This window comes from Rhineura floridana, chromosome 2, assembly GCF_030035675.1.
Source record: "Rhineura floridana isolate rRhiFlo1 chromosome 2, rRhiFlo1.hap2, whole genome shotgun sequence".
NCBI lineage: Eukaryota > Metazoa > Chordata > Lepidosauria > Squamata > Rhineuridae > Rhineura > Rhineura floridana.
Window position 1 is genome coordinate 233,823,396 of NC_084481.1, and position 27,502 is coordinate 233,850,897.

The 27,502-nt window shown below is 47.2% G+C and overlaps 2 protein-coding genes across 3 annotated transcripts in view; both read left to right on the forward strand.

Annotated features, from left to right (window-relative positions):
• The window catches only part of TRIM9 (tripartite motif containing 9), a 116,372-nt gene extending 93,681 nt beyond the window's left edge, over positions 1-22,691 (forward strand). Inside the window, exons 12-13 of the mRNA XM_061612829.1 lie at positions 1,909-1,967; positions 22,316-22,691. Of these exons, the coding sequence (XP_061468813.1) occupies positions 1,909-1,967; positions 22,316-22,691 (435 nt within the window). The remainder of the gene's footprint in view (positions 1-1,908; positions 1,968-22,315) is intronic.
• A 28-nt stretch (positions 22,692-22,719) lies between these two features.
• Positions 22,720-27,502, forward strand: part of PYGL (glycogen phosphorylase L) — an 80,403-nt gene continuing 75,620 nt past the window's right edge. The window contains exons 1-2 of one of the 2 annotated variants that reach the window (XM_061612571.1): positions 22,720-22,828; positions 25,816-26,079. In XM_061612571.1, coding sequence (XP_061468555.1) covers positions 25,837-26,079 — 243 coding nt within the window. In that variant the 5' untranslated portion in view covers positions 22,720-22,828; positions 25,816-25,836. Of the gene's footprint in view, positions 22,829-22,972; positions 23,059-25,815; positions 26,080-27,502 lie in introns of those variants that run through there. The other variant, XM_061612570.1, reaches the window with a different exon arrangement.

The following is a 27,502-nucleotide window of genomic DNA, read 5'->3' on the forward strand; positions in this document are numbered from 1 at the left end:
GTTGCTGAAATACTGCTGTAAAATCATATCTCTGTTCTTTTTTTCAAAATACACTGGGTCATCTCTTAAAAGTTTTTCCATTGTCACATGGCTGCAGTTAATTCCATAGATTTTCTCTATATTGGGCTCCATCACATCATTCCAGTCCAGAAGATTATCCATGCCATTGATAACTTTATCTCTAGAATCTTCATTAATTTCTTCAGAGATAACATTGAGTTCCAAACAATAGATTTTATTTCTAAAGTCTATAGACTCCAAATCTTGTTCCTGTTCCACGTTTGTTCCAATCTCCGGGATCTCCTCTCTCACAGGGACCCCTGTTCCAGTCTCCAGGGTCTCCTCTCTCACAGGGACCCCTGTTCCAGTCTCCAGGGTCTCCTCTCTCACAAGGACCCCTATGTCTTTAATCTCCTGTGTCTCCAAACAATAGATTTTGTTTCTAAAGTCCATAGACTCCAAATCTTTTTCCTGTTCTACGTTTGTTCCAATCTCCGGGGTCTCCTCTCTCACAGGGACCCCTTCCAGGGTCACCTCTCTCACAGGGACCCCTATATCTTTAATCTCCTGCTTCATTTTACTCAATTCAATTTTCAGCTCCTTACAACCCTGTCGCAGGTTTTGTTTCGTTATCTCAATCTCATCCATTATTTTCTGAAACATAGTTATTTCCAGATTCTCAGCCACTTTCTTAATTGCCATTTTAAAAGAAAAATATAGGAAAACCACTTCTTATTTCAGCAACAATTGGGTTAATACTCCAAACTTGGTGACATCACAGTATAAACAGAGCAGACAGCCTTATCTCTCCATGCTTAAGTAAACAAAATGCAGTTCCCAGGATCGAAACAATTAATGGCGGTTGTCAGGAAACAGATTCGTCAAAATAAAATAGACCAAAAAGAGAGTAGTCTCAGACAATATAATATTCTTCAAAATAAAAATCTGGAATAGAAATCCCTCTTCTGTGTATATCTTTAGAATGCAAATCCAGGACAGCTTTTTGCAACAAAAACAGAGATAAGCTATTAATTAGTGAGTAGCAGAGAGAAGTTATGGCTCCCCAGTGAGATGTCAAAAACCGATCAATCTGGCAAATCTCTTTTAAACAGCAACAATTTAAGTCAAGTAAAAGAAAAATATAGAAAGAAGGGTGCTTGCCTGTTAGTGCGTTCTCTCTTAGAAGATAAGATGAACGTTCGCTTTATCAGATAGAGCTTGTTGTTGAAAATCCGTCCCACCTTCGTCGGCTGGACCTCGTCCCATAAATTAATGAGATCTGGTCGTCCCAACAAAAATAGGCTTTGAGGTTAATCTCTTCGTTTCTCCCTACCCGGGAGAAGTTTAATCAGTCAAAAAAAAAAAAAAAACCTGACTGATATATCTGAATAAGCTTCTTTTGAGGCAGGAGCCCGTCTCAAAAGCAGGCACAGGCTAAGTCACCCTTCCCGGAAGTCCAATCCCGGCCATTCTTGACCATTGGCCATGCTGGCCAGGGCTGATGGGAGTTGTAGTCCAACCACATCTGGGGAATGTCCCTCAAGCCCTATTGATTTCCAGGGAAAAGTTTAAGGCACCTGCACACAACTGTCTTCCGCTGAAACCAGTGGGACTTAAAATATATTAACTTTGGCTGGTTCATGACCTACATCTCTATTTGGTGTGGCTGCTTAATTGGGTTCTAATATAATTATTACATAGAATCACGGGTAGTCTGGCTGCTGGGAACAATCCCTGGTTGCCTTTGGAATACAGTTGGCCATCTATTCCATTTTTCCCTGGGGAAAACAAACAAATAAACGGGCTGCTCTGTGAGTATGGGGAGACCAAAGCATGCCAATTTGAATGGAATTCACAAATAATGCCACCCATGTCCCCCCTGCACTACGTGATGATCTTTGGTTGTAGGTGACGCTTCACACTGGCCTGCCTGTCCCGGACTTCTACAATGTGCGGGGTTCCATGCAGTAAGGAGACAATGGGTGCCCAGTGGCTTTTTCTCAGGACACATCGAGAGGCCTGCGCTAAATTTCTTCAGGAATTGACCTCATCGGAGCAAGGAGGAGAATATCTAGTCAACTGGTAACTCCAGGCCAGCGGAAACCAAATTTTTTTTAAAAGAGGGGGTGGGAACGAGAGAAGAGAAAGGACAACGCAGACTGTGGGCACCCCACTGTGTTGCAGCTACCCTCTCGGCCTTTTTCCAGCCCAATGTGCCCTCCCCACCCCACCCCGTGTGTTTGCTTTGCTATTTTCCCTCTTTTGGCTGATAGCAAAGTACCCAGAGAGCCTGAGATGCGACTCTCTGACAGCTTTTGGCTTTGGTTTTTATTTCTGTTTTGGATCTCCCCTTTCTCCTAAATGTGAATCTGATCCCAGTGGCGCAACGTCCAGATCCTGCCCGCCGGAAGGAAAACTGTGCTCAAAACTTGCTGTGGATTGATGGTTGTGCAAATAAAGCAAGCCAGACAGCTCCAGAAGCCTCTTGGTGGGCAAGAATTTTCTCTCTGAAAGGTTTGCTGAGTCCAGTTGACTTTACAGCCGCCATTTTGCTCCTTGTGGCCTTTCTTGCCAAATAATACTTTCACATACACATCAGCCTCGGATCACCACTTAGTCTGCATACAAAAGCCATGCGGGGTGAATCAAGTCTTGGGAAACGGGGTTTATTTTCCTTTTCTTTCTTTTTTCAGTCAAAGCAGAGAGAAATAAGGCCACATGCAAAAAGGGAGCCAGGGAGGCTGGCAACAGGCTCTCATTACAATGATTAGTTTTTCATTTTTTAAATATGAAGCCACTTTTTTGGGTCAGGAGGATGCTCAAAGGCAGTTCACCACAAAACAGAACAATGATATAAGCGAATTGACACTGGCAAAGAGCAATGTAGCTGATGAGTCACAACTGAGATTAATCTAGGAGGATTCCTGAGTGCTTTAACGGGCATATGAAACTAACAACATTTTAAAATTACAAATTCCAGTTACTAGCTTTGGTATTTGAATTCTGAGCAAATTATCACTCTGTAGGAGAGGAGCACTTCTGCTGGTGGGTCTTTGATCTGAATGTATGGTGACAAGATGTGAATTTTCAGTGGGTTTCAAAACTCAAATGCCAAAATTTGCATTTTTAACCACACACCCCAAACAAACATATCAGCCAATGTATGCAATATCCTGTTTCTTGTCTGATTAAGATGTATTATTGGACACTTAGAATCATAGAATAGTAGAGTTGGAAGGGGCCTATAAGGCCATCAAGTCCAACCCCCTGCTCAATGCAGGAATCCGAATCAAAGCATACTCGACAGATGGCTGTCCAGCTGCCTCTTGAATGCCTCCATTGTTGAAGAGCTCCCCTCCTCCCTAGCTCATTGGTTCCATTGTCGTAGCAGACTAACAGTTAGGAAGTTTTTCCTGATGTTCAGTTGAAATCTGGTTTCTTGTAACTTGAGCCCATTATTCCATGTCCTGCACTCTGGGACGATTGAGAAGAGATCCCGGCCCTCCTCTGGGTGGCAACCTTTCATGTACTTGAAGAGTGCTATCCTATCTCCACTTAGCAGAATGTGATCATCTTCTGGCTCAAGTTAATTGGCTGTTAGTCAAAGCACTTTTATACCGCCTTTTACCTGGAAAAGGGGATGGAAGAATTACCAGTCTGTCTTTGAATGCCTAAATTAAGAGAAGGAATCCAACATTTGCTAGAGTGTGAAACCAGGGCCTGGTTACGCAAGCAGCTACTGTATCTTGAGAAGGCAGCTCCCATAATTCACTTCTGTTCCTCATTTGTTTACATTAGTTTTTGCCAAGATGGTGCCCTGCAGCTGTTTTGGATTGCAACACCCATCAGCCCCAGCCAGCATGGGCACCAGGTTGGCAACGGCTGGTTAACATGATGTAGTGGTTAATCTTTGCTACAATCATTGAAGGCCCTGGACAAATTGGGGTGCTTGGCTCATGTCAGATTTATCACAGCACGCAGGAATGAAGATAGTCTTCCTTACATGGAGGATCCCAGAGCCTTCAATCTATCATCCTTGGAAATTAATGGGGGCAGTTGTCAAGAATCCTGGCTCATGCCCTGCAGGATCAATGTCTGGCTACCTACAGAAACTGGTGCATGGCTGATGGCCAAGAGTGCACTGATGGGATTATATTTCCAATCTCCAGAGCTACGGACCAGGCAGCTTAATTCAGGGGGTCCATAGCATTACTGTAAGAATACCATTAAAAATCACACAGCATCTAGCCCAGCCCATTACAATTGCTGCAACAGGCAGAAAAATCATGATATGGTCTAATGCAAATCCATACATACTGGAGCATCAGAGTATGCCCAACAAGTAGGCATGAGGGAGAACTTTGATTCAGCTCATTTAAAAGCAATCCTATGTAATTTGTGCTTTCCAAAACATGTATGAACTGAAACGCAGCCATCCTTCAAAAGTCACACGTCTCTAAAATTGTGCAGTGCGGTTTTGCAGCCAAGTAATGTGTACACGAATGCATATGCCAGGGTAAAGGGTGCATAAAAATGTATACATGAATGAAAACACCATACAAATATGCATTATGCCAGGTGAAATTGCTTTGCAAAAATGTTTAAAGAAGAAGAAGAAATTGGCTGATGAACTTTCATGAGGACTTTTTTAAAAAATCACAAATTGACGTGGAAATGTGGAGAACTTAAGATTGGAAAAGTGAGAAACTAACAGAAACCGCAATTGATTGAGACACCGATTCCTGCAAAGGTAGCCGAGACCAGACTCCAGATAGTCTGTTGGAGATAGTCCTAGTTCTTCAAAACTGACAAAGAAAAAGAGAAATCAGTCCAATGATTCAAGCAGGTTCAGCACAGTTCCTGAGAACAGCTGACAGCTGGAGAGCCAGAGAAAGAGAGAGCCCAGACTAATTCTAGCCCATCAGCTCTGCTGCAGAGGCAGCTGGGATTCCTGATTGGCTAGATTTCCCAGAAGTCTTGGTAAATAGCCTTAGTAGCCAGTCCAGCTGACGCTGGTTGACAAGCCATATAGGAGGACATACAGCACCTGAAAAGGCCAGGCCCAGGATTTCATCCTGTCACTGCTCCTCATGCTATATGGCAATGATCTCGGCTATAGCCTTTCGGGAGCCATCATGTGACTTGCATGGCTACTTGGTATGCTCACATTAGCTCGCACGGATGCCACTTAAGGTTGGGTGGGGCCCAGAAGTGGCTGGCCAGGTGGGGTGGAGCCGCTAAGCCAGCTTCCTGGCAGGCGAGTCGCTGTTAGTAACGAAAGAAGCTGCCTTGCACTGAGTCAGACTCTGGGTCCATCAAGCTCACTACTGCATACACTGACCGGCAGCGGCTCTCCAGGGTTTCAGGCAGGGGGCATCCTTAGCTCTACCTGCAGAATGAACTTGGGGCCTTCTACATGCAAAGCAGATGCTCTGTCCACTGAGCAACAGTGCTTCCATGCAGTGCAGACACACCAGCAAAGGCAATCTGGCTGCTCCCCCCCATGCATTTGCAGAACGCCAACCTCCCTGCCCCCTTGCTCCTTCCCCTCTCCTTCCCAGTAAGCAACAGTGACCCACTGGCTGGGAAGCTAATGTAGCTGCTCCACCCCACCTGGCCAGCCGCTTCTGGAAGGGCCAAGAGATTTCAGACTGGGGGAGAGCCATGTTCACAGCAAGGCTCAGAGGCCCCCAGTTAGATTATGTTCACAATCACATTGGAAACAAACGGATTTGTTGCGTTTCATTTTAATGCCACGTTGCACCTGTAGCAACCCAAGCTAGTCGCCTTCTTCCCTCTCTCTGTATATATTTTTAAATCAAAGAGATTTGTGCTTTTGACATCCTGGCCTGGTGCACAAGCCCATTTAACTCTTTAGGACTATTGTCACTGTGGCTGCAATCCTATGCGCACTTACATGGGAGTAAGCATAATTTGACACAATGGGATTTACTTCAGAGTAAGCATGTGTAGGATTGCTCGAGGGCAAGTCTGTAGTCCTATACGCACTTAGCTTGGAGCAAACCCCATTGAGCACTGTGGGAGTTGCGGTTCTTGATCAAACATAACAGGCTTGCATGCAGCAGCGGCTGGTGGGTCCATGTCAGTAGGGAAATGGAATCCACTCCAGGTTTTAGTCTGAAATTTCAAGGGGATGTCCAAGACGCTGAACCTACTCTGGGAATAGGTTTCAGCACCTTGGACAGCTTGTCGAAAGTTCAGACTAAAACCTGGAGCGGATTCCACTGCCCCACTAACATGATCTGCCAGCCACCACTGATTGCATGTATACGTGTAGAACCATTGAAAGGCTAGAGATGCAAGCATTACTTAAGAATAAATGTATGTGTGATCTGAAACACAAGGGGGGGCAAGTATCTGCCACGGGACCTACCTTAAAGGCATCTATATTGCCCTGTGTCTGCTGCTGGGTTGGGGGCCAGTTGTGCCAATCTCCCAACTGATTGTTTCCTACAGTGTCAGAGGCAAACACCCATGGGTGACTTCCATGCCACTTAGGCAATCTACAAATCGTCTTTAGCTCTTCTGGTGCTGTACAATGTGAAATTCCCTGACCACATGCATATGGAGTGTCCATTTTGGACAACATCCCTAAATGGGTTTTGTTTTTTGAGGGGGGGTATTGTGGTGTGGTATGACTCAGTTTTCTCTGACTGCATCCTGGTGCTTACCATACATCTCCCTTTATGTGCACATGCACATCAGGTCGTCTGTCTCTAACCATTTTACACAGCAGCATTTCAAAGAGCTACAGTGATAACTTTGCGTTTAAAAAACAAAGCAAAGCAAAGTGTCCACCACTAAGCAGATTTAATATTCCTTTGTGGCCAATGACAAACATTGAGAAAGAACGGGAAGGGCAGAAATGCCCCCATCCTCCTCCTTGCATCCACGTTCTCAGGAACTTAAATACGCTTGTTGCCATGGCAAACTGTCATGGTTGCCACCTTCCTGGTTTGAAACCAGGCCAGCCAGCATTTGTTTCATCAAAAGGCACCCATTACCTTTATTATTTTCTTCTTATAAATATTATTATTTGCGGCCTGCCTTGTTTGATTAACTTTGTTGCAGCGTTAACAGATCTTGGCCCATACCATTACATTTCTGCTGAATTCGAAGGCACAACATTGCCATGCAATATCCAGCCACTGCTGCTCCCAAAAGACCCACCCTGCAGATGCCTCTGACTGTAATTCAAGATGGGTGCAGTATAGGAGCACAAGGCAGTGAGGATCCCACAGACTGGAGGTGCATTTGAGCCATTAAAGTGTGAGTTCAGATATGGCCTTAGCAGTGGGCATGTGCACGTTTGCATGCATTTCTCTCAGTCAATTTACAATGGGTTAGGAGGACCCAAAGGATTTGTTGACGAATGACTTGAGGAGCTGGTCTGGATTGTGTCCAAGAGCATGCGACGTGGTAAGGAGGTTGGTAGCAGGTAACAGGTTATCAGGTAATAGGGATGCTAATGCAGAAAGGGACCACATTGTCCATGTCAGTGGTTGGGCTCAGAATCTGATATCCTTATTAAGTTCTGTGAATCCCCCCCACAGGTTGTGCTTTGCCCAAGCTTGCAACCTCATGAGCTATTGCTTGTGGCCGTGACAGTCATCCATATCCCATTCTAAAGGAAGCAGCCTTCTAAAACTTGTGCTCAGGCGCTGTAAACAAATCCTTCCACTGGAATCTGTCACGACTGGCTGGTAAATTTGGTGAACATCATGTACATAGTCCATGATGCCTTGCATTCATCCCATGTGGTTGGCGCCATAATATTCTCTCTGTGCCACGGACAGCATGCTTATCTTGCATGCCCTTTCATTTTCAGATCGGTGATGCTCTCTAGAGGAAGACAGTCATGTGGAGAGTTGAGATACTCCTTTCTTTACCATTGTGTGTCTCATAATTAAGCTATTCATGATCTGCTTTGATTAATTCAACCAGGAGTGGAGACAAATCAGGAACGGGGTGGGGGGGAAAATGATCAAATGTAATAATATTGTGGCAAAAAAGAGAAAGGAACAGCAAAACAATAAGGGAGTTGTCTGTAAATAAAGTTCTTGTCCCCTTTTAGAATTCCCTCCCCTTAGAGCTGATTTCTCTCTGTTATGATGATGTTGCTGCAGCATTAAGTTTACTTAATTTATTGAATGGGTGCTAACTTCCTTTCATGCTCTCCATTATTCTCGACCGCAGAGGAGCCAGGTTGCAGGGTGACGTGGGTCTCCTCATGCTCTCCAATTCCATGACGGCTTGGGTGGCTGAGCCACTGCACCCTTCTTTTCCCCATCAACATCAGTCCTGCTTCTTGATGATGTTTCTGATGCTTAGAATAGATTCCTAGTGACTCCTAGTGATGTCGTTGGCAATGTATTGCGATCCATAGCTGCAGACCGCCTTTCTCCCAGGCCCAAAGGGATCCTGTGTGTTGTTCTAATAAAAAGACGTTAGTCAGAGAATTGCCAATGTTTCTGGCTGGTTTTTTTCAGGGTGGTGGTGGTGCTTGGATTTGGAAGAGGAAAGGGGGTAACGTGCGGTAAGGGGACATTCACCGAACATCCAGCAAAATCCAACTGGAAGCACAAGAGCACCCACAGAACATACATCTGCCAGATGATGATAATGAGGTTTTACATTTGCCAGCAGTGGTGTAATCGTCCAGGGTCTTGAGGGGTCTTAGACACCTTTTGGGGAGCCAGGTCCCAGCAGGGTCCCTATGTTACCAGCATCCTACGAGCCAATCAGCATGAAAGGGGAGTGTGTTAGTCACTGAGAAGAGTCTTCTAACTTGCTTCCTTGTCGTTTCTGGCTGATTGGAGCCAATCAGAGTGAAGGGAGTTCCTGTTAGTTCCTGCTTCAAAAAGCCAAGTTGTGGAGAGTGAGAATTCTGTAACGTCAGAAGAAGAGACAGTGAATCCCAGAGATAGCATCCCATCTATATCATCAATCAATTTGGTAGCCATAGGAGATAAACGTAGTAGACACTGAACTCAGTAACTCAAGTGATGTTTCAGACAGTGAGAAAGGACAGTCCAATGGTGACAATGGCAAGAGAAACAGAAAGCAGTAGTCAAGCCTAGCCAGATTATTGTATACCCTTAGAAGGGGGTGTGGCTGTGACTGTCATGAAGGGACCCTGAACTTCCAAATTTGCCACGACACAACTGTTGGCCAGTCACTTTATGCAAAAGAAAATGTCCCAAGTGACTTAATAAGATAAAATACAATATATGCCAGAGCTTGGAAAAGTTACTTTTTTGGACTACAACTCCCATCAACCCACTCCAGTGGCCATGTTGGCTGGGGCTGATGGGAGTTGTAGTTTAAAAAAAGTAACTTTTCCAAGCTCTGTAAAAATACAATGTAAAACACAAAAAAGTAAAACAATGAATACCAAATATATAAAATGCTTGCCCAAAACATAAATAAGGACAAGTCCTTTAGCACTCCAACAAAAGACGAGCACCGCTGCAGGAGACAACGACCAAAGGTCCGAGTGAACAAAAAAGGTCTTAACCAGAGCTACTAGACTTACAAAACACTTGAAATGCAGGAGGAATCCCAGTTTCAGAAAATGAAGGTCACAGTAGAATTACAGGAGTCAAAACTGAATGGAGACAGCCGGGGAAGATGGAAAATAGCAGTCAACAACTCAGCTGCAGCCAAAACAAAACAAAATTCATTGGAGACAAAACTGGCTGCATGCAACTGATCTATATACAGGGTAGACCCGTTGAAAGTTGTATCCCATTTTAGTTCCACTCAGAGGGGACCAATTGAAATTAATTGCCATGGCTAGTTTTGGTTTATTAATTTGAATAGGTCTACTTTGAGTACTGCTGAGTTAGATTCAACACAATGGGCCTAAGTCACGTCTATTGATTTCAATGGGTCTACTCTGAATAGGGCTAACTGATACAATCCAATGGGGGGGGAGGAGAGTTGGAAAAGTATGGATATCAGGTGGCAATTAATTCTACAGGTAAGATGTAGCCAAAGGAAGAAGCCAACAGGATGGAGCAGAAGATGTTTAAATAAATGCTCAAATGCCCAAGGTGGTGGTGACTGGTGGCTCCATGTCAGTGGGGCAGTGGAATCTGCTCCGGGCTTTAGTCTGAACTTTCATGTCTCGAAGTTTCAGTACCTTGGACAACTCCTTGAAATTTCAAACTAAGACCGGGAGTGGATTCCACTGCCCCACTGATGTGGAGCCACCAGCCCCAGAGGGTGCCTATTAGGTTGGGAGGAGCTCTGTGGCCCTCCAGATGTTGCTGAACTCCAACTCCCATCAGCCCCAGACTGTGTGGCCAATGGCCATCATTGGTCAGGGATGGCGGGAGAGCTATAGGTTTCCCATCACTGTGCCAGGCAATTACAGCAGGAAGCTAGTAGCCAATTCTGCTGCCAACTTTTTATCTCCCTGGTAGGGCTTCTCTGCCTCTAAACAGTTACACCACAAGCAGAAATCTAGAGATTAAACCTTCCCACGTGCGCAAATTCAGCGGTGAACATTTGCCCCCAATTTTTAGGGATAGGGCTATTTTGAAGTGGCTCATTTGAGAGCATCTTTTATATGGAAGGTGCATACAATTTCACAAGTTGGAAGGCAGGCTCAGGGGAAGGGAAGTCACCAGCCCCTTTGCCTCCACCCCCACCCCCTCCATCTAGTCCCTCCAGCTCTTAACATCAAATCTGGGCAGCACCAACCCACAATTTTATTTATTTAAAATATTTCTATCCCACCTTTCTACCCTATAATAGGGCACTCAGGGCAGCTTACAAAAATAAAATCAAACATGTACATAATAAAATTGTAAACAGTAAAAACATTAAAATAAATTAAAATACATAAAATACATTAAAATACATAAAATACAATACACACACACACATATATAGAGATTGGTACTATAAAGGGGACTACAAAGGTAAAATTTAACGTAGAAGGCATAAAATCAGTGTCAGGCTGTCACTCCTGTTCTGAGTTCTACTTCTTGATCTCAGTGGGGGTTACATTCACTTAGCTCAACTATTAGTGTACAATCCATTTACACAAATAGTTGAGCTGTTCACTCATACACTTATTTGCATGTAACATTCGATTAGTGTACAGTGTACGGACACAATAGTCGAGCTGTACAAAGTGACATGTGTACACTCTCACAAATGCTTGCACGGTGGAGGGGCAGCTGCTCCATGTGTTCAGCATAATGTGTGAACAACTCTAGTGTGAAGGAATGTTGGGATACTGGAATGGAAGCCTATGTTCTTGTGTGTTTGTGTGTCTACACATATGTATTTAACACAGCCCTCTATAATCACGGCCACTATTTTTCTCCACCAAACTCTCTGACTTGCTTCCTAAGAAATTCTGAAGGGTTTACAAATACATGATTCAGGTCTCTTCCGGAGTTTATTGAACATTCATCTTGATCTCACAGAATCATAGAATCGTAGAGTTGGAAGGGGCCTATAAGGCCATCGAGTCCAGTCCCCTGCTCAGTGCAGGAATCCAACTTAAAGCATATCTGACAGGTGGCTGTCCAACTGCCTCTTGAATGCCTCCAGTGTGGGAGAGCCCACCACCTCCCTAGGACATTGGTTCCATTGTCATACCTTAAACAGTTAGTAGGTTTTTCCTGATGTTCAGTCGAAATCTGGCTTCCTGTAACTTGAGCCCATTATTCCGTGTCCTGCACTCTGGGACGATTGAGAAGAGATCCTGGCCCTTCTCTGTGTGACAACCTTTCAAGTCGTTGAAGAATGCAATCACATCTCCCCTCAGTCTTCTCAAGGCTAAACATGCCCAATTATTTCAGTCTCTCCTCACAGCACTTTGTGATCATCTGATCATCCTTGTTGCCCTCCTCTGAATCTGTTCTAGTTTGCCTGTATCCTTCTTAAAGTGCAGGGTCCAGAACTGGATGCAGTGCTCAAGATGAGGCCTCACCAGTGCCAAATAGAGGGGAACCAATACTTCACGCGATTTCAAAACTATACTTCTGTTAATGCAAATCTAAAATAGCATTTGCCTTTTTTGCAGCCACATCAAACTGTTGGCTCATATTCAGCTTATAATCAACAACAATCCCAAGATCCTTTTGTTTCCACAAAGATTATGGGGAAATTATAGGATGCTCACTGTTTATTCAGCATTCATTTTTGTTTGGGGGCAGGTTATTCAACGTCGCTTCAAGCCGTTGTTACCACATACTTTCATTTTCCCATCACTTTTCTTGCTGCAAAATCTGTGGCAGTTGGTGGCTCCAAGTCATGCTGAAGCACCTTGGACAACTCCTTGAAAGTCTGGACTAAAACCCACTGCCCCACTAACACAGAGCTGCCTCTATGCAAAATGCTGGGGGGGGGAATTGCACAAGAGTCCACCCAGAAAAATAGTGACAATCTGGAAGCAGGCTCAGTGTCTCTGAGGATTAGCAGAAATATCAAGTGGCAAAGGTATTTTCATCTTCCAACCCATGGGTTCCAGAATAAAATATGAGATATTAAATTAAAATTATGCAAAAGTGTTTGAGCCAGAAAGAAGGTCCTTAGACAGGGTGAGGGCTGAGAAAAGACAGTTCATCTCATTTTTTGCAAAGCAAGGAAAATACTCTTTAACCATCACCTGTGGAAACAGCCAGTAAGCATGAGTGCTTGACAATGAAGCAATGTGCTCTGAATTTGCCATTTTCAATGCCAGCAGGAGTAATATATGGGGCACAGGCCAGCCCCATTTCATTGGGAGAGTTAAACGCAGACTTTATACCTTCCCATTCAGATCATTGGGTCTTGACAGTGCTTAACTCTGGCTTAGTCTCACAGAGCATGCCCTCATAATGGAAGATGGCTGTGAGGTACGATAGGACAGTTGTGTCCAACCAGCATCATTTGCAACAGGGCAAGGGCTGCTGGAGAGTGGCTGGGTGCAAGAGAGGACAAGGGGCTCTTGCACCATTAATAGTTGTGTAGAAGAAGGAATTTCAGCAGATGCAGCCTGTCATTAAAGGTGCAGGAGCCCTCTTGTCCTCTGCATCTGGCCACCCTGGGCTGCTGGGGGCACAACTTTTTAGCTGGTCCCTGCAATTGTGCCTTCAGCAGCAGCTGGATCTGCAGCAATTGGCAGGCAATGATAACATGTAGCTCTGTGCCATGAGAACAGATTCAGCAACGGTTAGTGGCAAAGCTGCAGGAAACAGTTGCAAACAGTTTACGGGTGCCTCTAGTCCAGCCTTTCCCAACCAGTGTGCCTCCAGATGTTGTTGGCCTGCAACTCCCATCAGCCTCAGCCAGCATTGCCAATGGTCAGGAAAGATGGGAATTGTGGTCCAGCAACACCTGGAGGCACACCGGTTGGGAAAGGCTGCTCTAGTCATATGAGCAACCCCGTTAGTGAGCTCACTGCTTGTGCAGTCTGGCAAGCCTTGAGTCGATCAAAATCTGGATTCTGAAATGCTTCGGCTGCCATTCTGATTTTGCAGCATTTATTTTCAGGCTCAGAGGAAAGCGTTGCAAAACAGACTTTTATTTTATCATTCATTTTCATTTTATTACAGCTATTTTTAAAACAAGATCAGAAGAAATATTTGCCTCGTTCTTCCCAGAAGATGGCGCCATAGCCATGCTCTGTCCCAGCCTTTGCCAGCCTGGTCCCTGTTCCATACATTACGTGGAGGGAACACATGCAATGGCATGTTTTCACACCAAAACGTTTCCTGAATCTTCCTATGTTCAGCTTCATTGGATGGCCCCAGTTTTTAGGTTTATGAGAGGATGAAATTTCTCTCTCCGCTTTCTCCACATCAGGGGTCCACGGTCTCAGGGAGTCTTAGACCCTTTATTTTTTGGGAGCAGGGTCCCAGGAGGACCCCTGTGTGTCCAGCATCCCTATGAGCCAATCAGCATGAAAGGGCAGTGTGTAAGCTGCTGAGAAGAGTCTTCTAACTTGCTTCTTTGTTGTCTCCTGCTGATTGGTGGGTATTGCTCTCCCCTTTCATGCTGATTGGCTCCTAGGAACTTCTGTTGTTATAGGAGAAGGCATAAGTATCTCATTCTCAGCCCAGCAGCAAAAAAAGGGGGAGGGGTGTGGCTGTGACTATCATGAAGGGACCTTGCACTTCTGAATTCGCCAGTACACTGCTGCTCCACACCATGCCCAATTTTATGCACCACTATCATATTCTCCCTTCCTCACTTTTACGCTAAACCAGTGGTTCCTAAATTCCCCCCCCCCCCCGGGACCACTTGAAATTTGCTGGTGGACCACTTCATGATTTTTCAGCCCACTGTAGCAATTATAACGTGCTGTGCTGGATGCTGGATGATTTTTCATTGTATTTTCTTGCTTCTTTTCTTTCTTACAATATTACAAATTGCATTCCACAGAATTCAAATTGTAATGCAGTAAAATACAAGGTAAGAAATAAAATACAAATAAAAATCAGCTATGGATAGTTACTGTGGACACGGCACGGAGCATCTGGATGAAGCTTGTAGGCCACTGCAGGGCACAGACCACAGTGTGGAAATCCCTGCCCTAAGCCAAAAAACCTCAAATGCTGTAACCTTTCCTCACAGGGGAGTTGCTCCAACACCCATACCCACACCCACTAATTTTCGCCTTTCATGATTTTACATCCATTTTTTTTTAAATCGCAACAGCATCCGTAACTGAGAACACTTGTTTTGTTTTTAAAAATCTAACACAGAGAACATGGATAAGTGATTCCCCTTGCACAGGGTCCCAGCTCATTGAATCTGATCAGATACACGTGGCTATCAGACTGACTAAACACATTGCAGGATACTTTAAAGCCCATAGAGAGGAAATTATTATTGCACATCAAAGCACCATGAACCTGTAAATCATTTGATATTCATAATAAAATAACACAGCACGGTTTTCTTCATGACTGATTTAAGACTCACTCCAGACTCACATTTTAAATCATACTGATTTCAATAGGAAATAATCTAAGCATGTGCTTAACTCATTTCCTAAATTTCTAATAGCAAAGGCTCACCTAGAAGGCACACTTTGTTTATACCCCAAGGAGTTACTTTTAGAGTGTCAAATGAACATAGGAAGGGGCAGTATACACCGAGTCAGGCCACCTACACTGGCTGGCAGCAGCTCTCCAGGCTTTCAAGTAGGGGACATTTTTTCCCAGCCTTACCTAGAAATGCCAGGGATTGACCTTGAGGCCTTCTGCATGCAAAGCATGTGTCGTAACACTGAGCCATAGTCCTTCCCCTCAGAAACACTAGCTTTCAGGGGAGTGAACCCATGTGCTTCTCCAACCATACATCATTGCTCTTGGCTGGCCTGCTTCTAAAGAGGAGGCAGAGATGCAATGGGCATCCTCCTCTGAGTATGGGCATTGCCCTCTCCAGCACTGGCCTACCGGGGCTTAATAATACTTCCTTGGCCTGGATTGGGCCTTTCCCCTTAACATATTTGAACAACTGGATACTGCGATATTGTAGTGGCTCACACCCGTTGGGGCTAGTGGGGTGGGAGACCAGGGGACCAGCCAGAGCCAATGATAAGCACAGCCTCCTGCCGCCTGCTTGTAAGATGGCAGGCAGCTGGGAGCAGACTGAGACTGGTGGAGCAGCACCCCATGCGCCCTAATCGACCAGCCTCCGCTGCTGCTGTCCAAAGCCTGGAGGTTCCTTGTGCAACACAGTCTCTGTCTGTGTTAGAATTGCTTAATATGTTTTTTAATAACGTTTTTAACCCTTTTTTAAAGTTGTTTTTTTAAAAATGTTTTTAACGCTGTTTTGCTTTAATGTATTTTAAGATCTGTTTTTATGATGTAAAGTGTTTTTAGCGCTTTGTTTGCGGCATACAAATTAAATAATAAATAAATAAAACAAACAACCACACCCCCATTGTGTTATGGAAATATGTATATGCAGAGATCCTCAGTGGTCTGAGCTTGGAGTGTGCCAGTGTGTGCATTTCCCTAAGTGGCAGGCTTTTGCCCTGCATTTAGATCACTGAGACTTAAGACTTAACAAAATAAGAAAAGCTACTTTATGTATAGAAATACATAGTAGATAGGAAAGGCATTCCTAGTTCCAAGTTGGAGGCGCAATGCCCAGACGTGGGTACTGCCCTTCTGGCTCAGGAGAGAGATGTCTCCTCTCTCCTCGGATGGTTGAAGAAGACGACGAAGGAGGGGCAGGTCACCTTCCCTGAGCATATCAGTTTACAATGGAAGGAAGGCAGAGAACAGCACAGATAAAGGTAGGCAAGCCTAGCCGGCTGGAGGACCCTCATTCTATCTTCCTTCTGGAATACACACAAAAGAACCCAAACAGGAGTTGCTCTTGCCCCACTCCCAACACATCGAAGGATGCACGCTTTGTTTGCTCCTCCTCCTCCTTTCCTCTGCGTGTCCTCCGCAGCCTCTTCAACATGGCACTCGATTGATGACGGACAAAAGGGAACACACAGCTCAGAAGTTGCCTGGCATGGAATCCTTTTAGGTCAGCCTGTACTGGCTGGGGCTGATGGGAGTTGTAGTCCAAAACATCTGGAAGGCACCAAGCTGGTCTAATGGCACGTGCATGCTTGTGCATTTGGTCCACCGTTGGGGGAAAGGGCTGCAGCTCAGTGGCAGAGCACTTGCTGTGCATGCAGAAGGTCCCTGGTCCACTCCTCAGCATCAATGAAAGGAAAACACAGCTTCCCCACTGACATCCTTGCTGCAAGAAACACCAGCTTTCATACCCCATTTCCCCACAGCAACCCTAGAGCAGGAAGCCGCAGACAGACTGGATGCCTTTGGGAAGGGCTGATGTCAGGTCTATGCAGTGCACTCTAGGCAAGGGTGAGAAAGTAGATTCAGTTCACATTTCAAGCTGAATCTATCAAATCTGCACTTAGTGAAACAATCTGTGTGTTTCCCAGACAGAGCCATCCTTCGAAATTCTAACTTACTTGAATTTTGCGACACAGCTCGCCAACCAAACAATATTTGCGAAAATGCGCATGTTAGGGGAAAGTGTGCATAAAAATTAGTATATGAGGGAAAATAACATACAAAAATGCATTTCATGATAAGAAATGGCTTGCAAGAATGTGCACATCAGTGAAAACTGCCTACAAAAATGGGTTTATTAGGAGACATTCACACTAAAATGCTGGAGAATTTTCATGAAAAAAATTAGCAAACTGCTGCAGAAATGAGGAGAACCGAATTTAAGATTAGGAAAATGAGAAACTGGGAGAACCAAAATTGGCCGATCATTCCATCCCTAGTGGAGGCTGGTGGCAGCAATGGCAGTGAGGCAATGAATCCACTCCGGGGTTTAGTCGGAACTTTCGAGAAGCTATCCAGGGTGTTTTACACCAGCTCCTTGAAAGTTCGTACTGAACTCCACTGGGTCTATATTCCAGGGCAGTCGCCACGCTCTTCTTTTGCCGATTCTTCATCCTGCTCTCAGGTGCAGCCGGAGACCCTGGCTGTGAGCGGCCCATCCCACTCAGGTCTTTAATCTCTCTCAGCTCCTTTCTCTTGTCGCCTCTAATATCACGGCCGTTGGGCGGCCCTCTAAAGCAGAATGACTGCGGGTGTTAAATGCTGTTGGCGGGTAAAGAATATCCTCTCCTTGACCCCCAAATTCCATTTAGAATGGCCCTGCGTGCTTCCTCCTCTCGGAGTTAGCATCTCCTTGATGGGTAAATGGGATCTAAGCTCCCAGTTCAGACTATAATTCGATCACTGGCTCTTCATTCAATTAGAAAGGTTAGGTGCTGCAGCCTCACCTGTGCCAGATCAGGTGTGTGATTCAGACTGATCCCCTCCCGCACACATACACACACCGAGCTCATCCGAGCTGCATTTGCTGACGGCTTCATTTATTCTTCTCCAAGAATTTCTAGAGAAGCAGCCTCTTTTGACAGCAGCAGCAAGGACGCCTTCATGGTGACATCTGGCAGCACAGCCCTGAGCATGTCAACTCAGCAGGAAGTCCCTCAGCTCAATGGGACTTCCTCCCAAGTGAAGTGTGCTCATGCTTACAACTTTAGGAACATAGGAAGTTCCCTTATATCGGGTCCATCTACCTCAGTACTGTCTACACTGAGTGGCAGCAGCTCTCCAGGGTTCCGACAGGGGTGCCTTCCAGCTCTGCCTGGAGATGCCAGGGGTTGAACTTGAGACCTTCAGTGTGCAAAGCAAGTGCTCTAGCACAGAGCTGTGGGTCAATCAGAGGCCACAAAACCCCTCCCCTCTTTACAAACGAGGTACTGCAGGGGTGGGGTACCTCAGGCCCGGGGGCCACATGTGCCCCTCTCTGGCCCTTGGGAGTCTCCCCAGGCCCAAGGCCTCAGTGGTCCTCCTTCTCCCTCCAAGTGTTTTGCCTGGGCTGGGATGAGTCCGTCAACTCTGACCGTGCCTCTCGCTTGGCAAGAGAGGGCTGTGCGAGGGTGGGGAGAAACAAGCCTACCACACAAAGGTCTGCATTTGTTGCTTCCTCCCCCCCCCCCAAATTTGGCCTCTAGTGCCACCCCACCCCCCGACAGGTGGCTCTCAGGAGGTTGTCCAGAAGGGAAAGCAGCCCTTGGGATGAAATAGGCTCAATTTGTTGCGCTATTCCTGTTGATGGGACCCCAAGGCAAGGCTTCTCCCCCAAATTTCAAATGTGAGGCCAGAAGGCCCTGCTGAAAGGGCTCTTTCAGACACTCGGCTCCCAAGTCATTCAGGGCCCAGTGGCCCCGGAGGGTATAGGGGATGCGACCTCCTCTTGCCACACCCAACCGTAACCGAGAAGCCGCTTTCTGCACCAGCTGCAGCCTCCGGACCATCTTCAAGGGTGGCCCCAGGTAGAGGACATTTATTTATTTATATCCCGCCCTTTCTCCCAGTAGGAGCCCAGGGCGGCAAGCAAAAGCACTAAAACATCATTAAAACAGACTTTAAAATATATTAAAACAAAACACCCTTAAAAACATATTAAAACAGAACATCCTTAAAAACATCTTGTTTTTTAAAAAATTGCAACAATCTATCCCAAAGGTTATTAGAGAATAGGTCACCGAAGCCAAACTGTCTCAGCCCAGGAATGGCATACCTGGTGAACCATCCGTATCCGGGCACAAGCACTCCTCCCCACTGAGGCCACCTGTGCCTCTAGACTGAGCAGCACATGCAAGCTACTTACCTGCTCTTCCAGGGGGAGGGGGGGCTACCCCACGCAGAACAGTTTGGCATCCCAATTCCTGAACCTGAGCACCCCTGACTCACAGGACCTCTGCCTTGTCAGGATTCAGGTTTGGTTTATTGGCCCTCATCCAGCCCATCACTGCCTCCAGGCACTAGTTCACCGCCTGAACAGCCTCGCCTGATTGAGATGGAATCGAGAGATATGGCCAAAAGGCCTGACAGCTATGCTGAACGAGTTGGGAGTTTCTGTGTGCGTCGGCGACTGAATTTCTTGTACTCATGAAGTGTCACAGACTCATTAAGAACACGAGACAAACCCTGCTGGATCAGACCAAAACCAGATTTAGCTCAGCATCTCTTCTGTGTGCAAGCAGATGACCGGATCAAGCAGGACCTCAGTGCAACAGCAACTCTCCTCCCCTGCAGTTTCCAGCAACTGGTGTTCAGAGACATACTGTTTCCGACAGTGGAGGCAGAACATAGCCATTGTGGCTAGTGGCCACTGATAGCCTTACCCTCCATTAATTTGTCTAATCCTCTTTCAAAGCCATCCGACTTCGTGGCCATGATTGCCTGCCTCTCACGGCAGTGAATTCCGTAAAGCTGTCCATTCTTTTGCCTATCCTGAACTTCCCAATCTTCAGCGTCATTGGACTGCCTTCAAGTCAATCCCGATTTATGGTGACCCTATGAAGAGGGTTTTCTTGGTAAGCAGTATTCAGAGGGGGTTTACTATTGCCTTCCTCTGAGGCTGAGAGGCAATGACTGGCCCCAGGTCACCCAGTGAGATTCATGGCTGTGTGGGGATTCGAACCCTGGTCTCCCAGATCATAGTCCAGCACCTTAACCACTACACCACACTGGCTCATTGGACGGCCCCAAATTCTAAGTTGCCAACTTTATCCTGTTCCCAACAGAACCTCAGCTATGCCTTTCGCAGTGCCTGTAACTCAACATAGGAAGCTGTTTTGGATCAACTCAGACAATCTCATAATCAGCTACTCTGACTGGCAGCAGCTCTCTAAAGCTGACTTTGCCAACCAGGTGCCCTCCAAATGTTCTGGACTAGATCTCCCATCAGCTCCAGCCAGCGCAGCCAGGACTGTTGGGGGATGTAGTGTGAAGCATCTGAAAGGCATCAGGCTGGTGAAGGCAGCTCTGGAGAGGTAGAGTCTTTTTTATGCCAGAGCAGCCTGGAACTGAACTTTGTGCATGCAAAGCTCTCCCACCAACTGGCAGCCTCTCCTTGCAGGTTTTCTTCACCTAGAGATGTAGCCATGACAAACTTTGCCTGTTGCATCCAGGGAGCTTATGTTAAAGGTACAAGAGCTTTGCTGGGCAGAGGGTAAGAGAGGCTGAGGCCGTTTCTGTCACCACTAGCCTTCTCCTTTTGCCACGTGCTTCCCCGCCCCCGCCCCCCCAGTTCTTTACAGCACAGTCTTACAAGGCACATTTTAATGGTGGACCTTTATATGTTAATTTTTTCCTCCACGGTGCAGTTTTCTTGTGTGTTTTAATTAAGGTGCATTTCTGATCGCTGTCTCTTTGCATAATGGCGGGCCGTTGGCTTTTATATTGAGTACTGGCGTAAATTATATCGAAAACCAGATAGCTCTCTTGTTAAACTTTGCTGGTAAGAGCAACTAGCTAAGGATGGATGGGCTACCTTTAATCAGGACCTGTTGGTCCAGTATAACATCTCACAGAACGAGCTCTTGAATCTCAGTTTGCATGCTCTTAGCCGCAGGGTCTTTGACCGCGCGGCGGGTTATGACCGAGTGTCAATACTAGTAGCTCCCTCTTCAACATGGTTCCCCCATCTCAACATCTCCCATACAAAACCAAGATATTTTGAGAGCCTTACTCATCCTTCCCTCCGCAGAGCATTTTCTGAGCTCAGATTCCAACTGATGCCTTCGGCCTATTTGGAAGAGAGATATCAGGGGATACCCCCCCCCCGAGGATCGGAAATGCGTTGCCGGTTGCAATGTCATGGAGGATATTGTCCACTACGTGCTATTCTGTCCTTTATATGATGACCCCAGGCAAAACCTTCTGGCCCAATTTATCCATCCGAATTATGCCCAATGCCCACAGGAGTCCATCCTGGAGCTACTAAAGGACAACTGCACGCAGGTAACAGTAGCAACAGCCAAGTATGCGTTGGCAGCCAAAAAATTACGTGCGGCCTACCAAAAAAGTGTCCCATTTTAAAACAACTGCTTATATAGTTCAATTGCATAACTTTTAAATTGTATTTTGTCATATTTTAATCCTGTTTTGTTTTAATTGCGACAGCCTTTGGTTAAAAGCAATAAACGTTTGATTTGATTTGATATATTGAGTAAGCCACTTAGAAACAGCTGGTATAGCACAGTGGGGAGGAGAGCCTGGCTGGGAGTCCAGAGTCTGTGAGTTCAAATCCCCGCTCGTGTCTCCTGGGTGTCAAGGGCCAGCTAAAGATCACCCCACAATGAGTGGCTCAGGGGTTATGTGCCCTGCCACCTGTGCAGCCATGGGCAAGCTGCAGAGTCCCAAGGAGCCCAGTTGCCCCCCAGCTGGCAGTTGCGGACAAGGAAGGGGCTGGCTTGTGCAGCTGTGGCAAGCTGAGTAGGCCCTAGCCCACTAGGGAGGACTAGCCTCAGAAGGAGACAAGGGGAAACCCCCTCTGAATACCACTAACCATGAAATCCCTATTCAGAGGGTAGCCCTAAGTCAGGATCCACTGGAAGGCAGCCCATTTTCCAAGCCGCTTAGAAACTTGTTTTGGCATGAAGCGGTCTACAAAATTTTTATTTATTTATTTATTACATTTATATACCGCCCCATAGCCAAAGCTCTCTGGGCGGTTCACAGCAATTAATCCGTTTCTGAATGAATCAAAAAATCAGTTTCGAAATAATGGTGCCTACTCTGAAGTAAGGGAGAGGAACTGGCAATCCCACCCCATATATACGGTCTGCCTAGTAAACGTCGCAAGACGTCACCTTAAGAGTCGGAAACGACTCGCACTATAAGTGCGGGGACACCTTTACCTTTTTTTTTTACTCTGAAGTAAGCCCCTCTGAGCGGGGACAGGCCTGCAACTGTCTTGGCGCCTCTTACTTTTGCCCCGGTAGGAGAGCTTCTCTGGGAACTGCTTCTACCGCCTGCCGCCCTGCTGCGGATTTCCGCGGTCACGTCTCCTCCTGCCCGCTTGCGGGGCTTGGCAAATTCCTGGCGGTTGCCTTCCAACTTTGCAGCAGGAGCAACGCCAAACGGGGGGAGGATCTGGGGCAGAGGAAAAGGAGCAAGGCAGAGCTTTTTTGGGGGGAGGGGGGAGGTGGAAACCCTAGAATAGATTTTGCAGGCGGGACGGGGCGATCGCCCAGTCCAGGGACCAAGTCAGTCCCCTTCCACGCGCTGGACTCCTCCGCCCGCCCCTTCGGGCAAGGAAACTTCCCTGTCCAGCGACGAGGAGGCGGTACCCTGCCGACTGACAGGCGACCGCCTTAGCCAATGGCAGCCTACAAAAAGAGGGTCGGGGTGGGCCTCCTCTCTTTCCGGGAAGGTTCCGTAGAGCGCTTTCGCATCAGGTCAAACTCCGAGAGGAGGAAGGGAAATCTCCGTCGTACCCCCAGGATCGAGCGCAGGTAGGTAGGATGGGCTCTCTTTCCCCCGTTTCGCGGGGCTCCTTGCGGGGTAGCAGGCGAAGAGGGAGGTTCCTGTTGGATACGCCCCGGGCCACCAAGTCTCTCTCCGGGCGCTTTGAGGCGGGGCGGGCGGCCCTTTTCCTCCGACTTCGCACGGTGTGCAGGAGACGGGAGCGGTCGCCTCTGCTGCGAAGTGTGCGTAAAGCGCGGAGGGCCGGGGTAGAAGCGAGGTAAGGGGATACGACCCCGGGGCAGAAAAGCTTTTTGCAGACACTTGAGGTGTTCCCCCTTTCCCCTGACCCAGCTTCGGTGCGCAGGAAGAAAGGGGAGCGGTCCTTGGTTGGCGCTGCCGCAAAGCGCAGGGTCCGGGGTAGATGCGAGGTAAGGGGTTGCCTCCGATATATAAAGCCAGGCCCCTGGAGAAATGGAGGGAGAAGGAAAGCCATACGTTACACACATGGAATCTCCCAACTTTTTCTACTGGTGATGGTTCAGTGTTGTGTCCCTCTCCCCACCACTCCCATTTCTGCCCCCTGATACCAAGCGAAGAGAGTGGGATAATCCTAACTGGGCAGTTTTCCTTGTCTACTGCCCCTTCCTTTCATCTAGATAAAAAGCACACCTCCAAAACGCTGGACCTTTCCCCACTGAGGCTTCCCAAAACTAGAGCTGCAATCCTGTGCACACACTTACTGCAAAGTAAGACTCATTGAACACAGTGGGAGTTATTTCGGAGTAAGCATAAGCAGATTTGTGGCTGCACACAACTGAAATCCCAAGTGTGCTTACTAGGGAGTGTGTCCCATAGAGCTCTGTGGGCCTACTTCTGAGTAAAGATGCTTAGGGTTGCAAGGCACAGGTTGCTCTTTGTGCCATGGGTGACAAACATTCACTCTCTCGCAAGTGTGGCTCTGCTCAGTGCGCCAGTTTACCTGATTTAGTCTCATTGATCTTGCACACTTTCAAACTCAAATTGCCGTTTTTCTTGGATCTGCATATCAGCATTCTGTCCCACAGGCAGTGCCGGATTTAGACTTGGTGAGGCCCTAAGCTATATAAAGCTTGGAGGCCCTTTGTTAAAAAATTACACTATATTCAGTACACATAAAATGTTAAAAGCCCCCAAAAAAATTCTGAATTTTTTTGAGGCCCCTGCGGATTGTGAGGCCCTAACCTGAAGCTTGTTTAGCTTATGCCTAAATCCGCCACTGCCCACAGGTGCAGTCTTTAGAACATAAGAAGAGCCTGCTGGATCAGGCCAGTGGCCCATCTAGTCCAGCATCCTGTTCTCACAGTGGCCAACCAGGTGCCTGGGGGAAGCCCGCAAGCAGGACCCGAGTGCAAGAACACTCTCCCCTCCTGAGGCTTCCGGCAACTGGTTTTCAGAAGCATGCTGCCTCTGACTAGGGTGGCAGAGCACAGCCATCACGGCTAGTAGCCATTGATAGCCCTGTCCTCCATGAATTTGTCTAATCTTCTTTTAAAGCCATCCAAGCTGGTGGCCATTACTGCATCTTGCGGGAAAGAGGCTGTTTCTAAAAGGGATCCTTGGCCAACCTGGTGCCCTCCAGCTGGCTGGGCCTGATGGGAGCTGTAGTCTAAAACATATGGAGGGAACCAGGCTGGCGAAGGCTGGACTACAGTCAAATTACAGACCCATCCTGACCGCAATAGACTTTTGATTTAAAAGCGCTCTTTTTTTCTCTTGGTTTTTGATCTGCCTCTAAATCCCACGTACTGGGAATTGCCCATGGGAGCGGTGCCGCTATCCTCAGATCCTGCTTGCAGGTTTCCCCAAGGCTTTTGCTTGGCCACTGTGAGAAGAAGATCCTAGACTAGATGGGCCTCTGGCCTGATCCATGAGGGCAGTTCTTTATGTTCTTACGTAAGGATATTTGCAAGGGCATTCCTTGCCACCCTGGGCTCCATTAGGAGGAAGGGTGGGACATAGGTTTAATAAATAAAATAATAAAAATACTTGCAAGTGGTGCATTTTTGCAAGTGATGCGTCAAGTGTTTTTAGACTCTGTGTGTATCTTAAGGCTGCTGCGAGCACCTCCCTGTGTGTGGTTTTGGTTTGTGCTGTGTGAACGTTGCCAGAAGGCGAAAGAGAAGTGGCATGTTGTGTTGCAACCAATGTAGAGCTTTTCTTAAAGCACAGAATAATCTAAGCCTTGTGTGCACAAAAAAAAGGCTGAAGGAAGGAGGAAATTGAGGTCCCCTCTTGATGCCTTGCTGTGTCTTAGTAGACACAAAAGATTGTCTCTGCCCTTCCTTGTGACTTGGGCCCAGTTCTCACTGAAGCTGGCATTCTGAGTTTGGGCCTTTAAATTAATATTGTCCTCAAAAGAGAGGATAGTCAAGATCCCTCTCTGCCTGACATGCTAGCTTTCTAGGTGCAGGTAGAGCATGTGTGTGTGTCTTTGCAAGATCATTCCATCATGTGAGCCCCCATCTAAAGTCTGAGATGGTACACCCCCAAACTTGTGTTCACCATTTTTGTGCGAGTTAGGCATTGTGGGGAGGATTGCTGCCTTAGGCCCCCTTCCCTCATCTCCAGCCCCACCTGTATCTTTCAAAGGAGCGTGTCACTCAGCCTGAACCTGTATGATGTAAAAATGAAACCTGGTTTTCTGTTAAACCCTGAGACCCCAAGATGATAAGGATGCCCCCAATTTCAAATTACAAGGTAGGCCAGACCTCCCTCCCCCCCAATAACTTTCCATCCCTGCGCAGGAGAGAAGAGGTAGCATGCTGGCTTGTTCTGTTGGGTGCCCCATTAAAGCTGAGCTCCTTTTTGCAACCAGACTCCTCCTCCCTCCCTTCAGCTCCACAGAGGGAGGCAAGGAGGCTGGCTCCAGCAGGAAAGGGCTGGGCCTGGCTGGCTGTGAGCCCCAGAGTTCAGTGCCTTCCCGGCTGCTCTGCTTGTGGCTGAGCCAGACTGCGTGTGTGAGAAGGGCACCCTGCCTGCACTGTTGTTTCTCCAGCCCACAGCCCCTGCACCAGCCATGTCTCGGCCTCTGACAGACCAGGAGAAGCGGAAGCAGATCAGCATCCGCGGCATCGTTGGCGTGGAGAACGTGGCAGAGCTGAAAAAAGGTTTCAACCGGCACCTCCACTTCACCCTGGTCAAGGACCGCAATGTGGCCACCCCCCGCGACTACTACTTCGCACTGGCACACACCGTGCGCGACCACCTGGTGGGCAGATGGATCCGGACCCAGCAATACTACTACGAGAAAGACCCCAAGGTGAGACTCGTGGTGGGGAGCAGCTGGGAAGTGGCGGTTCTGGCTGGTGTTGGTTGTTTATCACCTTCCGCTTGCATCCCGAGGCTATTTACAAGATATAATAACAGGGCTGGCTCCAGGCATGCTGGGGCCCATGAACATCAGCTTGCCCTGGGCCCCGGTGTGTGCGCATGCTCACATGGCCCCCCCACCTACCTGTCTCCTGTCTTTCACCATTACCCTTAAAAAAGATGGCTGTTGCAGTTTCCCTACGGGGATGAAGCCTCTGCCACCATCTTTGTTGATGGCACACATGCGTGCTACGTGCGCGCGTCTCTGCCATCAGCTAAGATGGCGGCAGCGGCTTCAGTACCTTAGGGAAGCCGCGGCCACCATCTTCATTAAGGGCAATGCTAAAAGGCAGGAGACAGACAAGTGGGCAAGGGAATGGCAGGCAGGCGGAAGCTCCTGCCCTGCGATCTGTGGATGGTGCCATCGCGGAAGGGGAGTGGAGGGCCCGTCAGGGGCTCCTGTAGCTCCAGGGCCCTCGGGCCAGTGCCCCACCTGGCCGCCCTTTAGAACCGCCCCTGATAATAAAGGTAGCTAAAGCCCCCGAATTGTGGAATAGTCTCCCTGATGAGGTGCGCCTGGCGCCGACGCTGCTATCCTTTCGGCGTCAGGTGAAAACCTTTTTATACTCCCAGGCAGTGTATTCCTAATTGTATTTTACTAGGTGTTATATTATGATGTTGTTTGGTTTTTGTTGTTGTTTGTCTGTTTTTGGTTTTTGCCTGTTATATTTATTGAAGTTATATATTGAGCTGTTACTTTTTTGTGCACCGCCCAGAGAGCCGTTAGGCTTAGGGCGGTATATAAATAAAAGAAAATAAATAAATAAATAAATTGCGAATATAGCAAAAGATTGGTTGGAAAGCTCATGGACCCCTATGGTTGCCTGGCGCAAGTGGCAGTCTTCCGTCAGGCACCGTGGGGGCAAGGTTTTGAGTTTCACAGAACTCTTAGGTCTGCATGATGAACAGTTCTGTGGGACTCCGACGGTTGCATACATAGAATGGTCTGTTAATGACTTTGTGTGTTCTGGGCTTTGGGGTTGGGATTCTCTAGCTCGGGAAAACAGTGATAAGGAAGAGAACCAGGGCTGAGATTTATAAAATTACAGGTGAGTGGAGAATGTGGGCAGATGGCTGTTCATCCCAAACTCTAGTAGCACAGAGAGGGGCTCCTGCTGAAGGCATCTGGCAGTAGATTCAGGACAGACCAAGGAAAGCACTTCACACAATGCATAATGAACTGACACGTGGGATTCATTGCCACTAGATGTCATAATGGCCACCGGCTGAGATGGCCTTGAAATGGGATTGTTTTCTTTATTACATTTATGCCCCTCCTTTCCTCCAAGGGGCTCCAGGTGGCGTACAAGCAT